Source organism: Atractosteus spatula, chromosome 12 (assembly GCF_055471065.1).
Source record: "Atractosteus spatula isolate fAtrSpa1 chromosome 12, fAtrSpa1.hap1, whole genome shotgun sequence".
Classification (NCBI taxonomy): Eukaryota; Metazoa; Chordata; class Actinopteri; order Semionotiformes; family Lepisosteidae; genus Atractosteus; species Atractosteus spatula.
Window position 1 is genome coordinate 43988413 of NC_142717.1, and position 20288 is coordinate 44008700.

Sequence of the window (20288 nt, forward strand, 5' to 3'; positions counted from 1 at the left end):
GTTTTAAAGTCTTCCCTCTTCCCTGCATCAAACTGTACTTCATCTTGGTTTCTCCTATTTCTAACAGTGACAGTAACAAGTAAACAGTCCCAATGGATCCTGATGCTATGATGTCACTTCATTTATACCATGTGGTCTCTGGAGACATGTAGTAAATTATGAGTAAAATTTTCGAGTTAGAGCTTTATAAGATTGTTAGCATGCTGTAGCCCGAAGATTTCTTGTTTCCTATTTTAGACTTGACTGATCTTCAGATAACATATGGTGCTACAAGTAATTGGAAAATTGGCAAGCTTGTCAGAAAGATATGGTGGATGGCACAGAAATACCGAGCTGCAGAACATAAGGTGTCCGTGATGTTAGATTTATATCCTTTTATCAGTTGGCAAAGTAAAAGTATCTGCGTTCGGAAAAGTGAAGCATTTTTCACTTGCAGCTGCTTATCAAAAGCAATTTTAAGACAACGACAAGGCTCTTGCAAGGGAGGACCTAATAAATTAAAAGCTTTCTATTTAAACTGCCAGATTTAAAAAAAACTGTGACCTCTGATATTTAAATACCAGCCAGTTCTAAATTTGATGTATTCTGCTGTCAGTTCATGAAGGTAGTTTAAAGTCTAAGCAAAAATGCATTTTGTCCACATGGATATACACAGATCTTTCTAAGATTTTGGGTTTTATTTGGTATACTACATTATGATCCTCTGCTTCAAAGCAAATGTTCATCGCCAATGTTAGGAGATGTTTTCTCTGTTAATAATCGTGTGAGAGCATGCTGATAATTTTTCAGTTGTGTCCCCAAGTATGTGTTTGTTGTAGCAAAAGTGGAGGATGTTTTTGTTTGTTAATGCTCTAAATAAAGAAAATGTATACGTTTGTCTTGATTTTCAGGAAGATGAAGATGAACACGAGGAAGAGGATTCAGTTAAAGAAGAGACTGCAGAGCAAGAGAATGCAAACTGAACAAAAATTACTATCGAGAAAAATTAGCAAACGGCAGCCATTACTCACTTGTGCCCTGACGTTAGTGGCTTCATCTCTTCCATGTGAATGCCATTGTGCCTCTTCACTGTCGGCATCAGCTATATTTTACTTGCACAAGTACAGATGGTCCATTTTATACACTGGCAGAATGGATTGTCTTGTACCGCATTTAATAAATCTTATTTCTTTTTTTAAATTCTGTGATCATAAAGGTTACAAATGTTATGATTTGTCATTTTCAGTGCGTAGTGTGCTTTTTGACCTTGACGTAGCTCAGCTAAGAACCGGTATTTAAATACAGTACACGGTTAATGTCAAATAGATAATAAATTCTCGGAGCTGTAGACTTGTCTGGTGAATTTAATTGTTCCTATAACCAAGCCTTTTCTGACAGCCGACTGCCTTAAAATAAAATTCGTAGGGTTCCTTCAAAATTGTTTTGAAAAGTGAGACGCAGTTCTTTATGCTCATGTAATAATATACAGTATTTGTGAAGTGAAGAGAGGTTAACATATTGTTTTATTATCCATTTAACTGGTATACACCCAGCATACCGTGATAGGGAGTCATTGGCACATGACTGCTCACCTGGTGGAAAGCTTTCTTCACTCTTCCAGATGCTGGGTAGACGAGTGTGACATTGATGGAGGCATAGTTATGAAATTGGGGAATTCGCTGTATTGGATTGAACAGCAACATAGAAACTAATTCTTGTTGAGCACATCTGTCACAGGAGGGGAGGTTTTAAGCACCAAGGTTTCAAATCGGCATATGTTAATGGAAAAAAGTAGGAGAAATGAAAATGACCTGTATTCACCATTACATTAAATTGGGTACGGTAGAGGTGATTTTCATTTAATTAAAAGGTAATACCTGGTTATTTACTTTTATCTTTTGCATTGAAATGCGTTTGTCTTCCTCCTCACAAAACCTGAAATTTAGGTGGCCAACCAAACATGCCAACAAGAGTGAATTGTTTTACTTTAAACTTTATTTTTTTTTAGCCTTGGCATCATGCAATGGAAACCCTCAGCTTTCTTCATTGCAGCTGTATATTTTTATACACTCTTAGAATTCTGATGCATTTCCTGCTCCACAGAGCTTTAGGAATATAGTTCGCCCGACACAGATGCCATTCTGCATTGGAGGGATATTTTGGTAGGTGCTAGTACAAAATACATTGTATTGCTTTTCTCTGCTTATTCTAGCCTTAGAAAAAAGCTCTGCGTTCAAAGTCATTATTGTGCCTGTGGAATTCGATATTTGCCTACAAACGTAAGATACCCTGGAAGAAGATCGCTGTGCTGTGGTGTTATTTATAAGACCCTTTGATAATGCCTCTGTGACATTTTCATTTACCAGATGCAGTTTCACAAATGCATTTAGCAGTTCCACCTTTATCAGTGTTTTGTGTAATGAATGAGTTACAGCGTGTAAACAAAGCGAGTTATAAAAACCTCCTTAAAAGTAACCTGGCCGTTGATTTTGCTTTATTATAATCAACTCAAGGAGGTTGTGCTCAAACAGCAGTTATATGGAAATTTACTCATCAAGGGTGTAATTCCAATTTGTTTCAAAGGAACCATTAATTTGCCCATTTGAAACCCAGGCAGGAGAAACCCTTTAAAACCACTGAACCATGAAAGCCATTTCCTTAAGGGTTTTAATTTTTGGAACAGACACATGGAATTTATGTGCTTTGATGAGATATTCTTTGCCTGCAGTCAGAACAAGAGCACCATCATTGGTTTCCCAGCATGACACCCATGCTTCCTTGTCTGTGCTAGATATCATTAGGCCTATAATAACACAGCTATCCTTGCATTAATGCTGGAGAGCCCCAGTTCTGATGCTTGTGTTCCTAGTCTTTGTTTTACACCTACAGCATACTAAATAGCCCTAAACAATTTAAGAGTGGGGGTGGGATCGCTGTTCTTTGGACAGTGATGTAGGAAAGGTTTAGTGTTTTGGCCATGATGTTTTTTTAGGAATCAGATAATGAACCTTGGTGCTACAATTACAGAACTCATTCAAGAGCAGACTGTTATTACATGTGCGTAGTTCTGGCTAATATTACAAGCTGTTAGGGAAATGTCATTTTACATTAAACATGGAACTTGCTTTTGGGACACTGTGTTGTGTGACTTAACCAGACGTTTAGGATGCCAACAATTTAAAGCAGGAATGTTGCGAATTGGGGGGGGGGCAGTTATGCAGTGATTTTTATTTGAATATATTAAAGCTGATTATACACGGCTCAGGCAAAAGCATAATAATATACACACCCATATTTTTTTTGCTTAGGATATTTTTGTTTATAAAATACCAGATGCCAGTTCTGGTTTTAATCTATTTTTATTATATTATCCAAGAGGCTGTTTAATCCGTTTGTGAACTATTGTGAAATAAAGCTGTTTTTAACTGACCCATTTACAGTCAACGGTCTTCTACTTTTGAAAATGTTGAATTAAAATTCCCCAAACTCCTAGTCTTGTCATCTTTTTTGCCCAATGGACCAATCTTACAGCCCCTGCTACTGTAAGTCTTGCAGGCCAGTCGGTCAGCAGTTTGTTACCCTGCCGCTTTCAGTTCTGTGTAATTTGCAGGTTGAATCTGTACCTGTATTTGTTTCTTCCTTTTTACTGTAAAGCACATGAAGGCGATTTTCTTAAAGGTGCGATTTAGAATAAAGAGTATTATTTTAATCTGGTGTGAAAATATTTTGTACTTGAACCACACACATCCATTTGATTAACGCACAACCATATTACTGTAATTCTGCTGAGCATACTGAATGCTTGCTGCAGACTACTTGCAAATTCATACTGTAAAAAGTAGCTTTAAAGAGTGTTGGGGTCTGCGCTATTTTCACTAAGACAACCTGCTTGTCAGTTTCTGAATGTGAGATGTTCCATCACATGTCACTCCCAAGAAAAGAAGAGCACACTTAATAAGGGGGAAAATTGTTTCAGTTTCTAAAGACATGAATTCTTAATTCATTTTCTTTCTTTCTTTCTTCATCAGCGCAGTCAGTCAGGCACGGCAGGATAAACAAAGGCAGTTGGAAGCTCTCATGTGATTATAATCGGGAGTGACCAGAACGCCACTGTGCCTGCATGGCATTCAGAAGAGTTCGTCTCAGTGCATGTTGTTAAAAGTATTATACAGGTGTGACAGGTGGTTATGAAGCGACTTGCAGTGATTCTTAGAGGTTTCTCTGAATTAAATACAGCCGTTGATTAATTTGAAGTACCAGGTTTCCCGTGAAAGCGACAGTTAATTCTTGAGTTCCTGTTATGGGAGAGCCTGCCATTTGGGCTCCTGCACAAAGCAGCCTTCTTTTCCATCTTGTGCGCCATTAGCGAATAAGCAAGGCGCCAAGCTGCTTCTTTATTTGCTACAGTGCTTAGTACCTGCTTGTGGGGATAAGAAAGGTGCTTTCAATATCTTTTCTTTCATTTGGAATGTGAATAAGTCTAGTCTGAAAAGTCAAAATTAATTAGATGTCATGGATACTAAGCAATTGGACAAATGATATTGGTTTTATTTTTGGAAACCACTGAGATCTCAGTAGTGTTGATTTTTGTTTAAACGGTTTTAAAACCTCCTTAAAACTCTTGGCACTGTGCCTGCTGATACGGTTCTTGTTTTCCTCGTGGAGCTATTACTTCAAAGAGGGGCTCAATGTCAGTCTGATCTAATAGAAGAGTTTGCCCACATTCTTTTCAGTTCATTCTCTTCATTATCGTATTTTCACTATTTTAATTGCTATGGATAATTTTTAAAATAACATCTCCTCAATATTTGAAAAGAGCCAAGTTGACCTTTTTTTCAGCTTTCTCTATTATGACAGAATCATTTTCCCTTCTAATACATCTAGAATTAATTCCCCTTCTAATATAACATCCCAATGATTTCGATCTTAGCCTCTTGACACTCAAACACCAATTTCAGCACAAAGACAAACTCATTACAATTCAGGCCCAATAAGAGCCTATGACACAATTGTATCGTCCTCTTTAATCAAGGCTAGCCATTTAATTACTTCAATATTCCAGGCAAAATATGAGAAATAAAGTGAGAAAATATTTTTTTTTCTCTGTCGGAGCCTGGCGTTACGTACTCAGTATTTTACTCTAGTTTAGATTTACTACTTTCATTTTTTGCCCAGTACTACTGCTTAAACACGAATTAAAACATATAGTTGAGTTTTGAATTTATTAATAATACTCCACTGTTCAAACTTTCATATATATTTCACATATTTCTTCCACATATTGCAAATTTCAACTGGTATTGAACAGAAAAGGAAAGTAACATAACTAAAGTGAACAATGTATTTGCTTCAGTTTTAACTTTTCATCTAAATGTACAGAATATCGACTAATTTGATGTGCTGTGCAAGGTAAAACGGTGTTTTGAGGTCTTTACAGTAGAAAAAGTATTAGTCCTCTTTCAGAAGACAAGGTGCAATAAGCATTGTGAAAGATACAGTATGTACTGAATTGCACTTTTTGGTGTAATTAATGAGATGATGTTAGATTAGATATTTACTGTTTGAGGGTGAATGGCTAGTTCTCAAGATATTTCTGTGGTTTGTTTTGTATTGTTTTCAAAGCCCAAACTCAGACAACACTGGTAAAACTTGAAAGAAAGTGCAATTCAGAAAGAGAGAGATGCATTTAAGTTTGATAACCATGTCCTGTTTTAGTCACGACAGTACAACATCGTGAATAGTGATTATTTCAAAGACAAAGCTGGGATAGATAATCTTCTTCTGCACAATACATACAGAAACCTGTAGTAAATGCTGTCATTCAATAACAAAGACAAACAGAACTTTGTGTTGTAAAGTTTTTGTAGTATAGTCCTTATGGAAACCATAAGCATATAGTATTGCAACAGTTTCATTTCAGCAGAGACAATGTCCTAAAACAGGTCTGCAAGAAAATGCCCCTGCAGAACCTATATACAGTAAATATTTATAGAAGGACAAATACACACAATTAGTCTGGCACTTACTAGAAATGCATATTTAGATTTGTCTCATATGTTTCAAGGTCCATCTTATGTCCTATTATGAAAAAAAAATTGTTGTAAAGTGTAAAGATTTAGATTATTTGGTATTTTAAATTGAGTCCAAGGCATTTTCTTCCCCAGAGATTTGTTAGAATCCTAATGTGTCTAATTTGATCACGAGCTAGAGAATAGAGCAAAATACTGTTTTAAGCACAATAATGTTTTCTTTATAAGCAAGATGTTAACATAGTCTGCCAAATTTGTGTTTGGTTCTGGTTATATGCACTTTATAATATTTGATCATGCAGTACGTCATCATCAAATACATCAGATATTTGTGCCATTGCTGGATAACTCAAAAATTTAAGTTTGTTTTTGCACAATACTATTTGGTGCTGCCCTTTCAATAGAATTAACTTGCTCGCTGAATCTTCTTGCAAACGAACTGGCAGTTTTTATCTATTTACTGCTGTGAATAGATATTCTATATTTTGTTCAATAAAAACTACTACTAGTTTTGTAGTCAACACTAAAGCAAGTGTGCTGCAACATATTCTATTGAAATCATAGCCCACTTCAAGGTTAAAGAATGAGTAACACAACACATAAACAGCAAAATAATGGATTTTAGTGAAAAAAGTCACATTCATGGCTTCAGAATACCCAGTCAAAATGTTCTTAATGCTTCTGTAGCTGAGGCTGGAAGTGTCCTGCTGATAACAGATCACATCAGCAAAGGGGTACTGTGGGATTCACAGGTGTCTTCTCCAGTTTTGAGAAGCTGCCAAGGTGATCAAGCGGTGATCAAGGGTCCTGATCTCCACAGTTGGTAATTTGCTCCATCAGGGGTCCTAGAAAAGAGAAAGATTGGACATAACAGGCTCATTAGATGTGAGCCCTGTAACCGTGTGGTGCTTGAGAGACACTCCTTACCTGCTGGGTCACCGGACCGCTCGTTCTGTGTGTGAGAGATGGAGGATCCTATCTGAGCATGTGACAGGGTCACAATGGACAGAGGAGCAAGTGTGAAGTGGAGAAGGAGCAGAACTTTGTTCGATCAAGGCTCGAGTGAGTAACTGCAAAAGAGCAAGCAGAGGTTCATTCTATGTTGAAAATAGTAAGAAACAAAAGAAAAAACACATTTGTCTGACTTGGCAAGTCTTCTCCTGTGAAGAAAGCAGCTCTACAGTCAAAACTCATTTTATTTCTTCTTTTAACTTTTAAGTTTTCATTTTTCTGTCATTACACTTGACATTTTGAAGTTTATCACAGTCATTTTGCCTTTCTTTTCACTGCTCTCAATCCGTGCAAATTTTTAACAGAAACTGCATCTGTTGTAAGAGAGCTTTAGGTCACAGTGAAGGCTTGGAGCGCATGTTTGCTAAATATTTTGAAAGGCTGTTTGAAGGTCTTGTGTGCCTTTATGTTTACTTGTATTTAATGCCAAGCTGGAAATATAAGATTTCATCCCTGTTTAATTTCCCAGCAAACAGGTAAAAAGCAGAGCAGGCTGCACTAAGCCCTGTGGAGAGCTTCTTACATCAAGACCAAAGTGTAATAGACCGTTTGTTAAAATCTGCAGCTGAAAAGTCAAAACTCGACACTTTCTGAGAAGTTACCTTATTCTCTTCGGTTTACCTGCCTGTCATTTTACTTTTACATATTTTTGTAGTTTTTCTATAGTCTCAGGTGAGAATTCTGATATGTAAGTGACAGATGTGTAATACTTCTGAAAGATGACAGTTTGCCACTGCCTATTCACATCAAAACACCACTGTGCAGTGTTGGACATCACATTAAAGCAACACAAGTATGATTAAGTAGTGCTGCTTCACTTGTCAAAAATATTATTTTGTTTGCCCCTCCACTATTTACTGCGCAGCATCATTCGGATCTTCCACGTACAGGTCAAATCTTACTCATCATTTCCAGTATTAATAGGCACGCTCTCGGTAGAAAATAAAAAAAAACAGTCCATTTTCTGTCACTGTCTTCAAAAATTCAGCCATTAAATCTGTAGGAAAATGTATGTATTATTTTTTGTTAATAGCACCCTGTCATTTCACTGGTTTCTACTGTAATTTTTCAGAGAACATCTAAGAGTCTCTATGTAATCACTGTGACAATAATTAAATGACTATACATGCCTACACGAGCATCTTAAGACACATCACTTATAACTGCAACAACTGCGCAAATGTGTAACCGGAAGAATGATGTAAATCTGACATTTTATTGAACAGTCAGTTCCTAAACTTGTTATGCTGATTGTGTCATAAGCAGGATTAGTCCACAGGGAGTCACATGCCAGTAACATGTGTGGTCACTGTTGGAAGAGATGCATGCTGTGCCAGGTTGCAGATGCTGTACTCGTGGGATTCTGTGCAAAGCATGTGCCTGCTCACTGGATTATGAGCCCTAGATTCCACGGTTCATCCCGTGGATGTGTTCAACAGAGTTTATTGAGTTCAAATCTGGTAGAACTGTCACAATCCCATCTCATAAGAAAGCTGTTGTTCTTCAGAAAGCATGAGAATGCACGTTGTTCTGCTGGAACACTCTCATATCCTGATGATCCCACAGGAAAAGTGGAAAGTGAGGTCCTAGAGCTTCATCGATGTACAGTAGCAGCATGCAGTCAGGCTGCCATCATTTACCGCAAGTGGAGTTCTGTAGCTCCTAGCTACACATAGACCTCCCCATCGATCTTGGGAAATCCAGATCATGGCCTGTGATTGATGGGCAGTGTCTGGCTGTAGCATCTTGTCAGTTAGAAATTGCTGCCTCTGAACACCCTAAACAGCGAGTATCAGTGTGCTGACTTACTCCAGCCTCCAACATCTTGATGGCTCGATGTTCTCTTCATAACCAGGGCAATACTGGTTCCTTTCTATGTTAGTCTGTCTTTTCACTGGGATTGTCTGAGAGCTGTTGTCTGTGCTTGTAATTGTGACATTTTCAAATAGGACTATATTAAGGATCTACACAAGCTGCTCCAAACAGAAAAGGCTAAAATGGTGATAGTATTCATTACATAATGAAGATTGCAGACAGAAAAATCTGAATAATTTTAATTTACATAATAAAGAAGAATTGTGGACACAAAATCAGTGGAACATTTTTGCCATGTAATCAAACTCGACTTTGGAGTAAAAGTCTCTTTAAGTTCCTTCCAATATTGAATTGCAGGCAACATCTCACATAGTGGTGCAACAAATTAACCATGAAGACTGTCTAAAAAAAGTCAGGGATCAAATGATAGAGCAACACGGTTTGAGAACAATAAACTTAACAAAGAAGGATAATTGAGCATCATACTGATTGGCCACTCTTCCAGACTGAGGAAAGAGATGAACAGGAAAACAGGTTAGCAATGTCACTGAAATGCACCTGTGGAATTTGAAAGTTGTGGAATGTTCAGTATCTCAGATGAGAGTCTCAGTTCATATACTGTATCAACAAAGTCCTGGACCCTTCACAAAGCTAAGCCTGTATGAGTGGCAAGCAAGAGGCCTTTGCTAAAAAAGACTCATGACTCCTCTGGTATGAGATAAACTGCACACGTGTGGCAGAAGGTTTTATGGTCCGACGCTGAAAACTAAACTTGTTGGTCCAAAAGCAAATTGTTGCATCTGGTGCCAGCCCAACACAGCGGCACCCTGACTGTCGAGAAAAATAGGAGCAGCATCAAGGGGGTGCTTCTCCTCAACAGGGACTGGGAAGCTTGTCCTGCTGAAAAACGGATGGAGAAAAATGCGTGCGGTGCTTCTAGAAAAAACCTGCTTTATTCTGCAGATTTGTTCTGCTTGGGTCACCAAAGAATCTTAAACTGGGTGAGAAAATCACCTTTCAACAGGACAGTGACCCAAAGCCCAAATCCAAAGCTATGCTGAAGAGGATTACAAGACTAGATCGAATATCTTTGAGTGCCACAGTTCAAGACCTGATTTGAGTCCAAAAGAAATGTTTATGGCGAAGCCTGAAAATTGCAGTCCATCAATGATCCCCAAAAAACTTGTCAGATCTGGTGTAATTTTCCCAGGAAGAATGGACCAGATTACACTATCTTATGGAGCAAAGCTGGTAGATTTATTCAAAAAAGACTGAGAACATTAATTGCTGCCAAAGGTTCTTCCACCATGTTCTGAGTTAACTGGCTTATTACTTGTGCGATCAATAAATCATGAAATCAATACATTTAGCTTTGTTTATCTTCTTTGCTCTTTTTTGTTAACATTCACCTACTTCACATGTAATATTCTTCAGTTCCATCTTTACCACTCTTAACAGTTTTCTTCAGGTTCCTCTGAATAAAGACATACATTACTTGTACTTTTATATGATATGATTGGCAGGGAGTGAATACTATTGCAAGACACTACACACAGCAAGAAAAAGGAACTCAGCAAAAAAAACATGCCTGCTAGAAAACCACATTGTAGTATTATGTATTTATATTGTGCGCAGGCTTTGTAATAAATGCTGAAGTGAAGCCTTGTGTAATATTGCGAGTGTCATTATTTCTCATGATTTTGATGTGCAGAAAATCAAGTGATGCTCCAAAATGTCTATTTCCTATGAAGAATCTTGCATTTTTGATGATGGCATAATGATGGTGTAAATGGCATTTCTGTTTGATGTTATAAATATTCAAAGATAAAGTGGAGTACAAGAGTGGCAGTTCTTTACTCACTGGAAGAAAATCTCCATAATATTTTCTTCATCTATTCAATATGAATGCGTAAATCAAGCTATCGGCACTCTGTCTTCCAAAACACTGTTTTATCTTACCAAATCATAAGTTACAGATATACACTCGGAAAATGTGAAATATTTAAATGCTGGACTGTAAAAGAATGAAAAGATTAATAATCTTTGCTCATGTATTCTATCACACAAAATCATATCTATTTTTCCTATTCAAGCAAGGACTGCTTGGTTCATCTTCCAAAAGGGAGTACAGTACTCAAAGTCTGTACTTTCATACTGCATCATTAATACCTTGTAATTATATTCTTTCTTGCTCAGTCATATAAAAATAGATTAATTTAATGATGAGAAAATGTAATGTGGCAGTTTCCATGACTTAAGTCTTTAGGTACTTAAAAACATAAATAATTAGAAAATTTATCACTGTACCTTTCATTATTTTCTATTATAGTTAAGATTCATAACATCCCATGAATTCATCGCGTGGATGAAATATTTGATTTGAAAAAATCCTGTTGCTGATTAACATGTTGGGGGTTCTGAAAGATGAACGCTAATTCAATGGAGAGTCGCCGTGGAAAATACTTTTCTGAGATGAATAAATCTTGGTTACAGGGAGTCTTGAAGGGATTCCTTACAGAATGCTGGCAGTAGGAGTATGGGATAGAAGAAAAGAAAAGTATAAAATGTGGCTTATCAGCTTGATTATAGAAAACCTTGCTTATATGTTGGGGGTTCCTCCCATTTTACTTAAGTCCCATTTGTGAAGCAATGCTGGATGGTGCCTCACAAAGGTGGCGACTGGTCACAAACTGGGATGATGTCTTGAAATGAAAGGCTGAGGAACCGTGGACAAGTAGACCAGGCTGCCTTACTGGGCTTAACAGGCATTGGCCTTTCTGAGCGAGCAGGGAGGGGAAAAAGCACAAGGCGTTTGCCGGGTCTGTAGCACATAGACAGAGCTCATGTCCCATTTCTGTCTGCAGCTCATTGACCTTGGGCCTGTTGTTTGAGCCACTTGCACCCCTGTCCCAAGGGGCTGTAAAACCGTATAGATTTTATCATCCTTTGTTATTTGTTCAATTTATTAACGCATAAAAAAGGTAAACCTTCAGCAAGGACTTACAGATATACGGTACCAAATATCTCCCCATTGCTTATTTATAGGTGGTGTATTTCAAAACAGCAGAGTTAGAGGTTTTTGAATGGAACTTCTTTCGGTACATTTTACACCTTGAAGTGGGTGCGAACTTAGACTCATTCACTCTTGCGCGCAGACGTCAAAAAGACAACTTCACTTCAGAAAACACACTAACCAGCTGCGCTTCAGACAACGTTATTTGTCTGTCCAGACTAAGGCCAGCGATCCCACAAAGGCATCTTTGATAACGTACTCATTTTACCATTTTACACTTTACAAAATTTCTTGTACGCTTACAAAAACAACCTATAAACTACCTTTAGGTTTCTGTGTAATTCTCCCAGTTCTTCAGAAACCTATGGGTTATTTGGGAAAGAGGACAGTGTGACAGACTAACGAGCCTAAACTTTAGTGTCTAATCCTCAAATTCTTCTCTTGGTGACCGTGACAGAAACATGTGACCCCTTTCATACAATACTGTTACTTGAGAATATGGGATTTATGTTTGGCCAGTTCATAGACTTCTGAGGCTATGGCTTTATAACAATTGAGTTAAAGAATAGGTCAATACAACGTTAAAAAATCAGAACACACATGATTGATTGGATTTCCGTTAATCTTATCAGGGGATTTTGTGAACTAGATCAACAGTAGTCCTCATATAATGCAGTATCGCATTTGATCAAATTGGCTTTAAAATAACTGATGTAAGAAGGATAGGAATTGGAATCTGACAAAGTGCATTAGTCTTTGGTAGCTTGACAGTGTCATTTATATCAGACTTCTTTAAAAGCCTCCGTGGGAGCTGGAAAGCGAATGATTTGTGGCTTGCCTTCAATTCAGTCGATCAGCGACAATCTTGGTAAATCACTTGTTCGTATGACTAAATGTCTTGTTTTACATCAGAGAGGAAAACAATGTCAAAAGTTGTTAATTAGTCCAAAATAATTTGTGCCTTCTGTGATAAAGCAGGTTACTTTTCGTTACTCTTACTACGATTTTATTAAAGAACATTCATATTCTGAATTTGGTCATATTTAAATATGCTCGAAGCAATGCAATACCCAACAGAGACATCAAGGTAATTTATATTGAATAGTAACGAAAAACAACTGATATAAATGCATGCTTTGGACACATTTCAAAACAAACGTGTTTAATCTCTTAAAAATAGAAGTTTCTTACACCCTTGTGATCCCTCCTTCCCTCTTTCCCTCTTTGAGATCCAGGTCTAAAAGTATTGTGCCAGGACTGCATTTGATTCACCTACAGTCAGGTTATAAATTGCAACCCTTTACTGATACTGGTGTCATATGCTGGTCTTATCTTTGGGAAAAATACCCCTGCCTTAAAGCCTGGAGCCTCCTCCTCTGTGTGGAGATGATATCTCATTAGGCTTAGATTGAATTCACAATGCGGGTGTTTATGCATTGTGCATTAATGGGGTATATAACAGAAGAAAAAAATGATTTTTTTTTTCTGGATACAGATTAGAATTCTGTTTGCTCCATGAGTCTTTTCTGTTTTTTTTTATTTTGCTCTCTATGTGAGCTGAATTTCAATCCCCTATGGAGCATTTAAGTTTAACAGAGGAAATGGAGTCTAAATGCATTTTCATGATGATAGAACACCAACATCGCAAGGCATTCGCCTCAGACGTGGAGTAAGAAAGCTAAGGCTGGCACATCATAACCCAGCATGGGAGATCCTGTAAGTCACATTTTTATGGCAGAATTACTTAATAAGAGAATCGTAGGTCAGTGCAATCAAGCAGAGAATCTTCTAGAAGCTGCCAAGTTCTGATGAAGGACGGCCCTTACACATTTTCACAGCAGTGGGAAAGGTCAGGGATGTGCAAATGGCACAAACTCAACAGACCTTGAGCCTCACAAGCCGAAATTATCGCCAAATAGCAGCTGAAGTCCTGTACTCAACGGTGTGTTTATCTGCTCTGCTGGAGAGCATCGATTCTGGTTGTAACGGCTGGCTCGGTAATTGAAATGTGCTGAGTGCTGTGCAGTAAGAATGGAGAAAAATTTGTGCAGCGAGAAAATATCTTACATATTCCAAAACATCCACCTTCCTGCTTGTAAGACTCTTTTGTGTTGACGCAAAATGAGCAGTGTGCTGACCTCAGAATATGGCAGCCAGTGTTCAGCAGGAAAGACAAGGTAACATAATATAACTGATGGTTTTCTTTCCTTCTCCTTTAAAAATTGCATAGAATCAAGAAATTAAACAGGTTAATTTCAAAGACAGGCAGATGTTTCAAGTAACAAATCTGTGGTATTAAAATAACTGGAGTGCTAAATCTGGTACACACACAATATTACACGTTTCTTATAATGTCTTTTAGGAAAACCCACAGTTCAGGCATATTTTCTAGATGTTACTGTACTCTATGTGTATTCTGAAGCATAAACAGAAAAAACATTATTTTAAACATCCAACATGGTAAAAAAAAAAGTATTTTCCATGCAATAGAAAAACATATATTAGACCTTGCACTTTTAAACATAATAAGTGGATAAAGATTATCATGAAGTAAATCTGTTTCCATTGAATAGATATGAATGTGCAAATATCTGCCGTGGAAACTCAAGTAATTCATTGGATGTTCACAGCAGTGCTAATTGATCATTTTCCTTTTCCTTGTCATCAGATGGAAAGAGTAATTATTCCTGATGTTTCATGTCATGTTGTGCATTAATGAAGCCTCTCGAGGCCTTTCTGGGCTCATTGTTTATTTGTAAAATGAAGGACCAAGGGGCTCCCAACAGCCTCGGCTGTGTTTATTCGGAGACCAGGTGGATCTAGACGTCGCCGGCTCAGGCCTGTTCGTTTATTCGCTGAGTAAAGCCACGGCCGGGTCAAGCGACAATACGCCACTGGCCAGTCAACACACAGGCGATCCTCTGCTTGCCTTGTCACCCCTGTGACTTTCTAGACCACTGTGAACATCTAGTATCGTCTCCAAAAGCAATACAGCTCCACCCATCAGTGCCAACTCTCACTGGGCACTCCAGAGCTAGCCCTGCGAGTAAGAAATGGATGGTTTTGGATCAGGTGTCTGAGAGGGAAGAGTGTACCAACCTCACTGGTTTCATTCGATGGTTGTTTTGGAATTGGCTTTTCGAAGTCACATGTGCATAGAAAAAATAACCATCAATTCCCAAAGTGTAGTGGAAAGAAAGAAAGAGTTAAATGTATTATTGGACACAGACACTATAAGGTACGTTTTTTTTCCCCCCATCTGAACTGTTCAGGTCTTTCTACAAATGGTAAGGTGTGGAAGATCCTCATTTCAGGTGTGACAGACCTCACAGACCAGCTACATTCACCACTCTGACATAAGGCTTAGTAAAAAAAAACAAACAAAATTAAAGGACTAAATCAGAAAATAAACTGACCTGAACTACAGTCCACCTGATGCTATTCTATTCCACAGACACATTTACTGTATATACCAACCAAGGGATACCTATGACTGATCTTATATACCGAACAAACCCTGGTGAAAATCCCACATTCCGACAATGATTCTGGTTCTCTTTCCATACTCATCCTTCTTGATCTCAGTGCTGCCTTTGACACTGTTGACCATAACATCTTACTTTCTCGTCTCGAGACTGTGTTTGGAGTCTCTGACACTGCCCTCAAATGGTTTAAGTCTTACCTCACTGATCGCTGTCACTTTGTCTCTCTCAATGGGTACAGGTCTGAAATTGGTCTTGTCAAGTCTGGTGTCCCCCAGGGCTCAATTCTGGGCCCCTTGCTCTTCAGCATTTAGATGTTCCCACTTGGTCAGCTTTTAAGATCACATGGCCTCAGCTTTCATTTTTACGCTGACGATACTCAAATATACATCCATACCAAACCCGACACTGATGTGGCTGTCTCTATTCTATCTAATTGCATCTCTGACATAAAAATTTGGATGACTCAAAACTTCCTTCATCTTAACTGTGACAAGACTGAAGTCATGCTTATTGGTACCCCCCATCAACTTCGTAAAGCCAGTCCTGTAACCCTGTCTGTAGATGGCTCTGTACTTGAGCTTCAATCAAAATTGAAAAACCTTGGGGTTATATTCGATTCTGGCTTAACATTCGACCCACATGTACAGCATACTGTCAAAACATCTTTTTTTCACCTTAGAAATATCGCAAGACTACGCCCTATGCTATCATTAACTGTGGCTGAAAAGCTGATCAACATATTTGTATTCTCTCAAATTGACTACTGCAATGCTCTACTCCCTGGGGTATCTAAATCTACTCTGAACAAGCTGCAGTATGTCCAAAATTCAGCAGCCAGAATCCTGACCAGGTCTAGTGCAAGTGTTCACATTACTCCTATCCTGGAGTCCTTGCACTGGCTTCCGGTCAAATTCAGCGTAGACTTTAAAATCCTCATGCTCACCTATAAGGCTTTACATGGCTTGGCACCTCAATACCTGTCTGAAATTTTATCGCCCTACTCCCCACCTCGTAACCTCCGCTCTTCAAATTCTGTCCTCCTTACTGTCCCCCAAGCCCGTCTACATTGTATGGATGACAGGGCCTTCTCCTGCTATGCCCCCAAGCTCTGGAACTCTTTGCCCAAGGATATTAGAGAGTCACCTTCTCTAAACTCCTTCAAATCCAGACTCAAAACCTTCTTCAGAAAAGCCTTTACTTAACTGGTTCCATTCTTCACCCCTCTGCTCTTCTTAATACCACCTTCCACGGTCTCCTCTATTGTTATTGTTGTATTGTTGTAATTATAATTGTGTCCTATCTTGTGAAATCTTCTTATTTATTGTTGTAGTCTTCTTGTTTATTGTTATTGTCATCCTGTAAAGCGCTTTGAGAAGCCACCTTTAAATTATATATAAAGTTTATTATTTTATAAATTTATATTTATAAAATAAAGTTTATTATTATTATTATTATTATTAATTATACAGTTACTCAGTCTAGGTGCACTGTTTACAAAGCACGTCTTAAGATGCCTGTTTGGTGGTCACTACCAGCAGCCATGTCATCACTGCAGCCCTACAGGTGTTTATCTAAGTTAAATGGTTTGACAATATAGTCAATGGCTATTGTAAAATCACATATAGTCCTACGAGCTAGTGACACACTTAATTTTTAACATTTTCATAACAACCAGGAACAAAGTCATATACTGTACATGTTCTAGATTACACTTCATATTACATATTCTTGAATTTTATTGTGTAATACACATAATGTATTTAAAATACATTTTATTCCTGTATGTTTTTTTATGTTATGAGAAAATATTGATAAGATAACTCTGGAACTGACATATTTCTTTTATATGTTATTATCTATTTATTCTTGGATCATTCTTCTAAATTTCATAAAGCTTAATCATAAAGGATGATTTAACTACTGTTTATATATTTCACTGTAATTACTAAAAGCTTTCGTCAGTGTTTTCATGAATGCCCTCTTATTAAATCACAGACCATTTTACTTCTCCCCATGACCTGCCAAGGATAAAGAATTTGTTTACTGTAAATTGCACCCTGCTCACTCCTAAACACCATCTGCCACACTTTATGGTGCAGCTCCTTTCTTGTCTAAAAATAGCCTTTTTTTATTCAATCCCAGCAGTGTGGAGGTCCATATTTTTGACATTGAGCACTTGAAAGGAATCACTTTGGCTCTATATCTCCCTTCCACTTCTCGAGACCTCCAAGACCTCTAAAGCAGTTAATTGAACGTTCGGGTTAATTAAATGAAACGTTAACTCTAAATGAAGGAAGGACAGAATTCTATCACACCGTTCACTCCAATTACAAGAGCCATGTATATACAGTATTTATTGCTTTTACTCACATGGGTTGACATGTTTGCATTCCATCTCCCCTCCTTCCTTATTTATCTTTTCCAGTAACTGGGTGTGCTTCATGAACCGCAAAGTATCTGTGAATGTTAAAGGTATCACTTTATTTTTCTCAGAAATAAGTACAGATTATTTTTCAATTGTCTGTGGCTGTATCAATGACCTTGATATTGCTCAGCTCAGCATTTCAGCGGTGTGCTCTCAGCAGGGGAAGCTCACACTGATGTTTTCTGAAGCACGATTCTTTTTTCTTTGGGTATGAAGTTGAGCTAATACTCTTCATACCGAAGAAGGCACAGTTGGTGTTTTTACTGTCAAAAGCCTTCATTTATGTTGCTTCTCTACAGGAGTACAATGTTTATTTGTTTTGGTCTGGTTTATCATTGTTAAAGTGGTAATAAATTGTAAGAGCTGAGTGGAAATGTAGCTAAAGCTGAGCAGAATAAGGATAAAAAAGTGCTTGAAACTATGCAGTATTGTTCTTTAAAGCACAAATAGGCTGTATTTTAAAGCTATAGTGAATACCAACTAGTTCTTATTTTCCCATTAAGATATGTTTGTCTCTTATGAATGAAAGTGCAGAACACATGAGAAGAAGGGAGAGCTCAGTTATCTCTTTTCTCTTCCCTGGGGGATTCCCAGTGTAACATGGCATAAACAGACAAAAGGCTCCGGATGTGCAGTCCAGACTGCCGTAAAAAGAAAGGTTTAAAGGGACCAAAACCATAACAGAAAAGCATTGAAGAGGCCAGTACGCTGCAAAGACAGGTCTTTAACGTGTCTGTCCTTAAGGGACTGAAGAAGCACACAGTGGAAGCTCTGTTGTTAAATGCTTTTGCCAGAGTGGGCTGTTGGAAGATATTTAAACACGTTTTACCTGTATGTACAGTATAAAACAGAACTATTTATTATTGACATTTTTTTTCTGCAGATTAACTTATCCAAGCACCAAAGAAGAGTGTTTAAAGGTAGTACAGCTATAACATTCTGCATACTGCAGTGAGCCTAGTTAGTCTGTGGGTGATAATGTGCTTGTAACTTTTCTCAGTACCCCTGCAAGTCCCACCTTTGCTGTGCCTGGTTTGTCATTCACAGTAGTCAACAACTGCAGATAGTAATCTCTCAAACACCTACTAAGGCTTATATTATGGTGCCCAGGAGGAGCAGCAGCTGGTAGAATTTGGAAAATGTATTTTGTAGCATTTGAAGGGCATAGGACAAATAGTAAATCATTCTCCCAGTCTACCTTGAATTCCCTTGAAACTTGCAAGAGGTGAGATATCGAGGCCCTGTGCTGTATGTTTGTGGCTGGGAATAGCCACTTCACTAGAACAGCTAAGCAGTAGTTTAAGGGATGTGCTTCCGATTGATAAATTAAAGACGTTTTTGTTTCATTTGCAGAAATGTACACTACCTGAGAACAGCAAAACATGGCTTCAGTATATAATATATTGGGAGTGACAGGACCTTAACATAAAATGTTTTCTTTATTGTGTACGTTTGCTTGTGCTGTGCAAGGATATTCAAATTCTGAGCTATTAAAACTCGGAATCTGAAGTCACCACTTGTTAAACGGTTACAACTACAGAAGGCGAGACCAGAAAGCTTCCAGATTGATCACAACGGGCAGAATCTGAAAGCCCACATAATTAGTCTTAATTTAAGGTATGAGGTGCAAGTGAAGGTGAGATTAAATAGCTTTTAACCATATGATTGGTGTTCAGATGAAATATTTTATATGCACCACCTTTATTGGGTGCTATTATGCTTGCATGAGATCTCAGAATGTAGTTTGTACACTAGGTGGAAAATAGTTTTATACATCCGCAAAGGTCATCATAGATTTCATAAGACATGTTAATTGGATTTCAGCCTTTTCAAGAATCGTCTTGTCTGTCACAGAGGGCTTATTTATGGGCTTGAGATTGTACAAGGCTGAGTACAGCAGTCAATCTAGTGGCCATAAAACTATGAATTGCTCTAATTCATCAACCAATTAGTACGACACTGACAGCCTGTCCCTGTGGATCAATGGCTGCTACAAACCCGGCATCATGCCAGGCAGATTTCTTACTGGGCAGGTCATGGAAATGGATCACTCTTAAAGACAATTATTGTACCTCACAGGCTTTTTTTCCTGCACGTTCCTGTATATTAAATATGTATAAATTTATTTAGTTTTTTTGAAGAAGAGGAAGACCGTAGTTTTCAATAGTTTTATAATGTAGATAAAGAAGTCCACCATTTTCTTCTTGTACTTTTTCAACTTTTTTTTTGGGGTGGCTGATTAGATGAACCCCTCAATGCAACAAGAAATGAGTGCCCCCCAGCCAGCAGAGTGCGAGTCCGAAAGTGAGCTGTTCCCCTCTGTGTCTGGCTTGCATTTCTAAAAAGAAGGCACAAAAGGTGACAGGGTAGAGCCTGGAGAAGGATCCTTTGGCTGTCTTGACTGCTGTGCCTGTTTCCCCATTTCCCAGCTGTCCTGGTTTACAGGGTGAAAACGTGACGAGCAACATTTGTGTTGCTATGTTTGAGGGAACTCTTTCGTCTCTTTTTATTTGCTGCTCTCCAAACTCCAC

The 20288-nt window shown here is 38.1% G+C and overlaps 1 protein-coding gene across 2 annotated transcripts in view; it reads left to right on the plus strand.

Moving 5' to 3' along the window:
- The window catches only part of phf14 (PHD finger protein 14), a 116654-nt gene that overhangs the window by 91238 nt on the left and 5128 nt on the right, over nt 1-20288 (plus strand). The window contains exon 18 of one of the 2 annotated variants that reach the window (XM_088928997.1): nt 891-1325. The exons of the other annotated variant lie outside the window; for it this stretch is intronic. Coding sequence (XP_088785123.1) covers nt 891-962 — 72 coding nt within the window. The 3' untranslated portion in view covers nt 963-1325. Of the gene's footprint in view, nt 1-890; nt 1326-20288 lie in introns of those variants that run through there. 2 annotated transcript variants of the gene reach the window in all.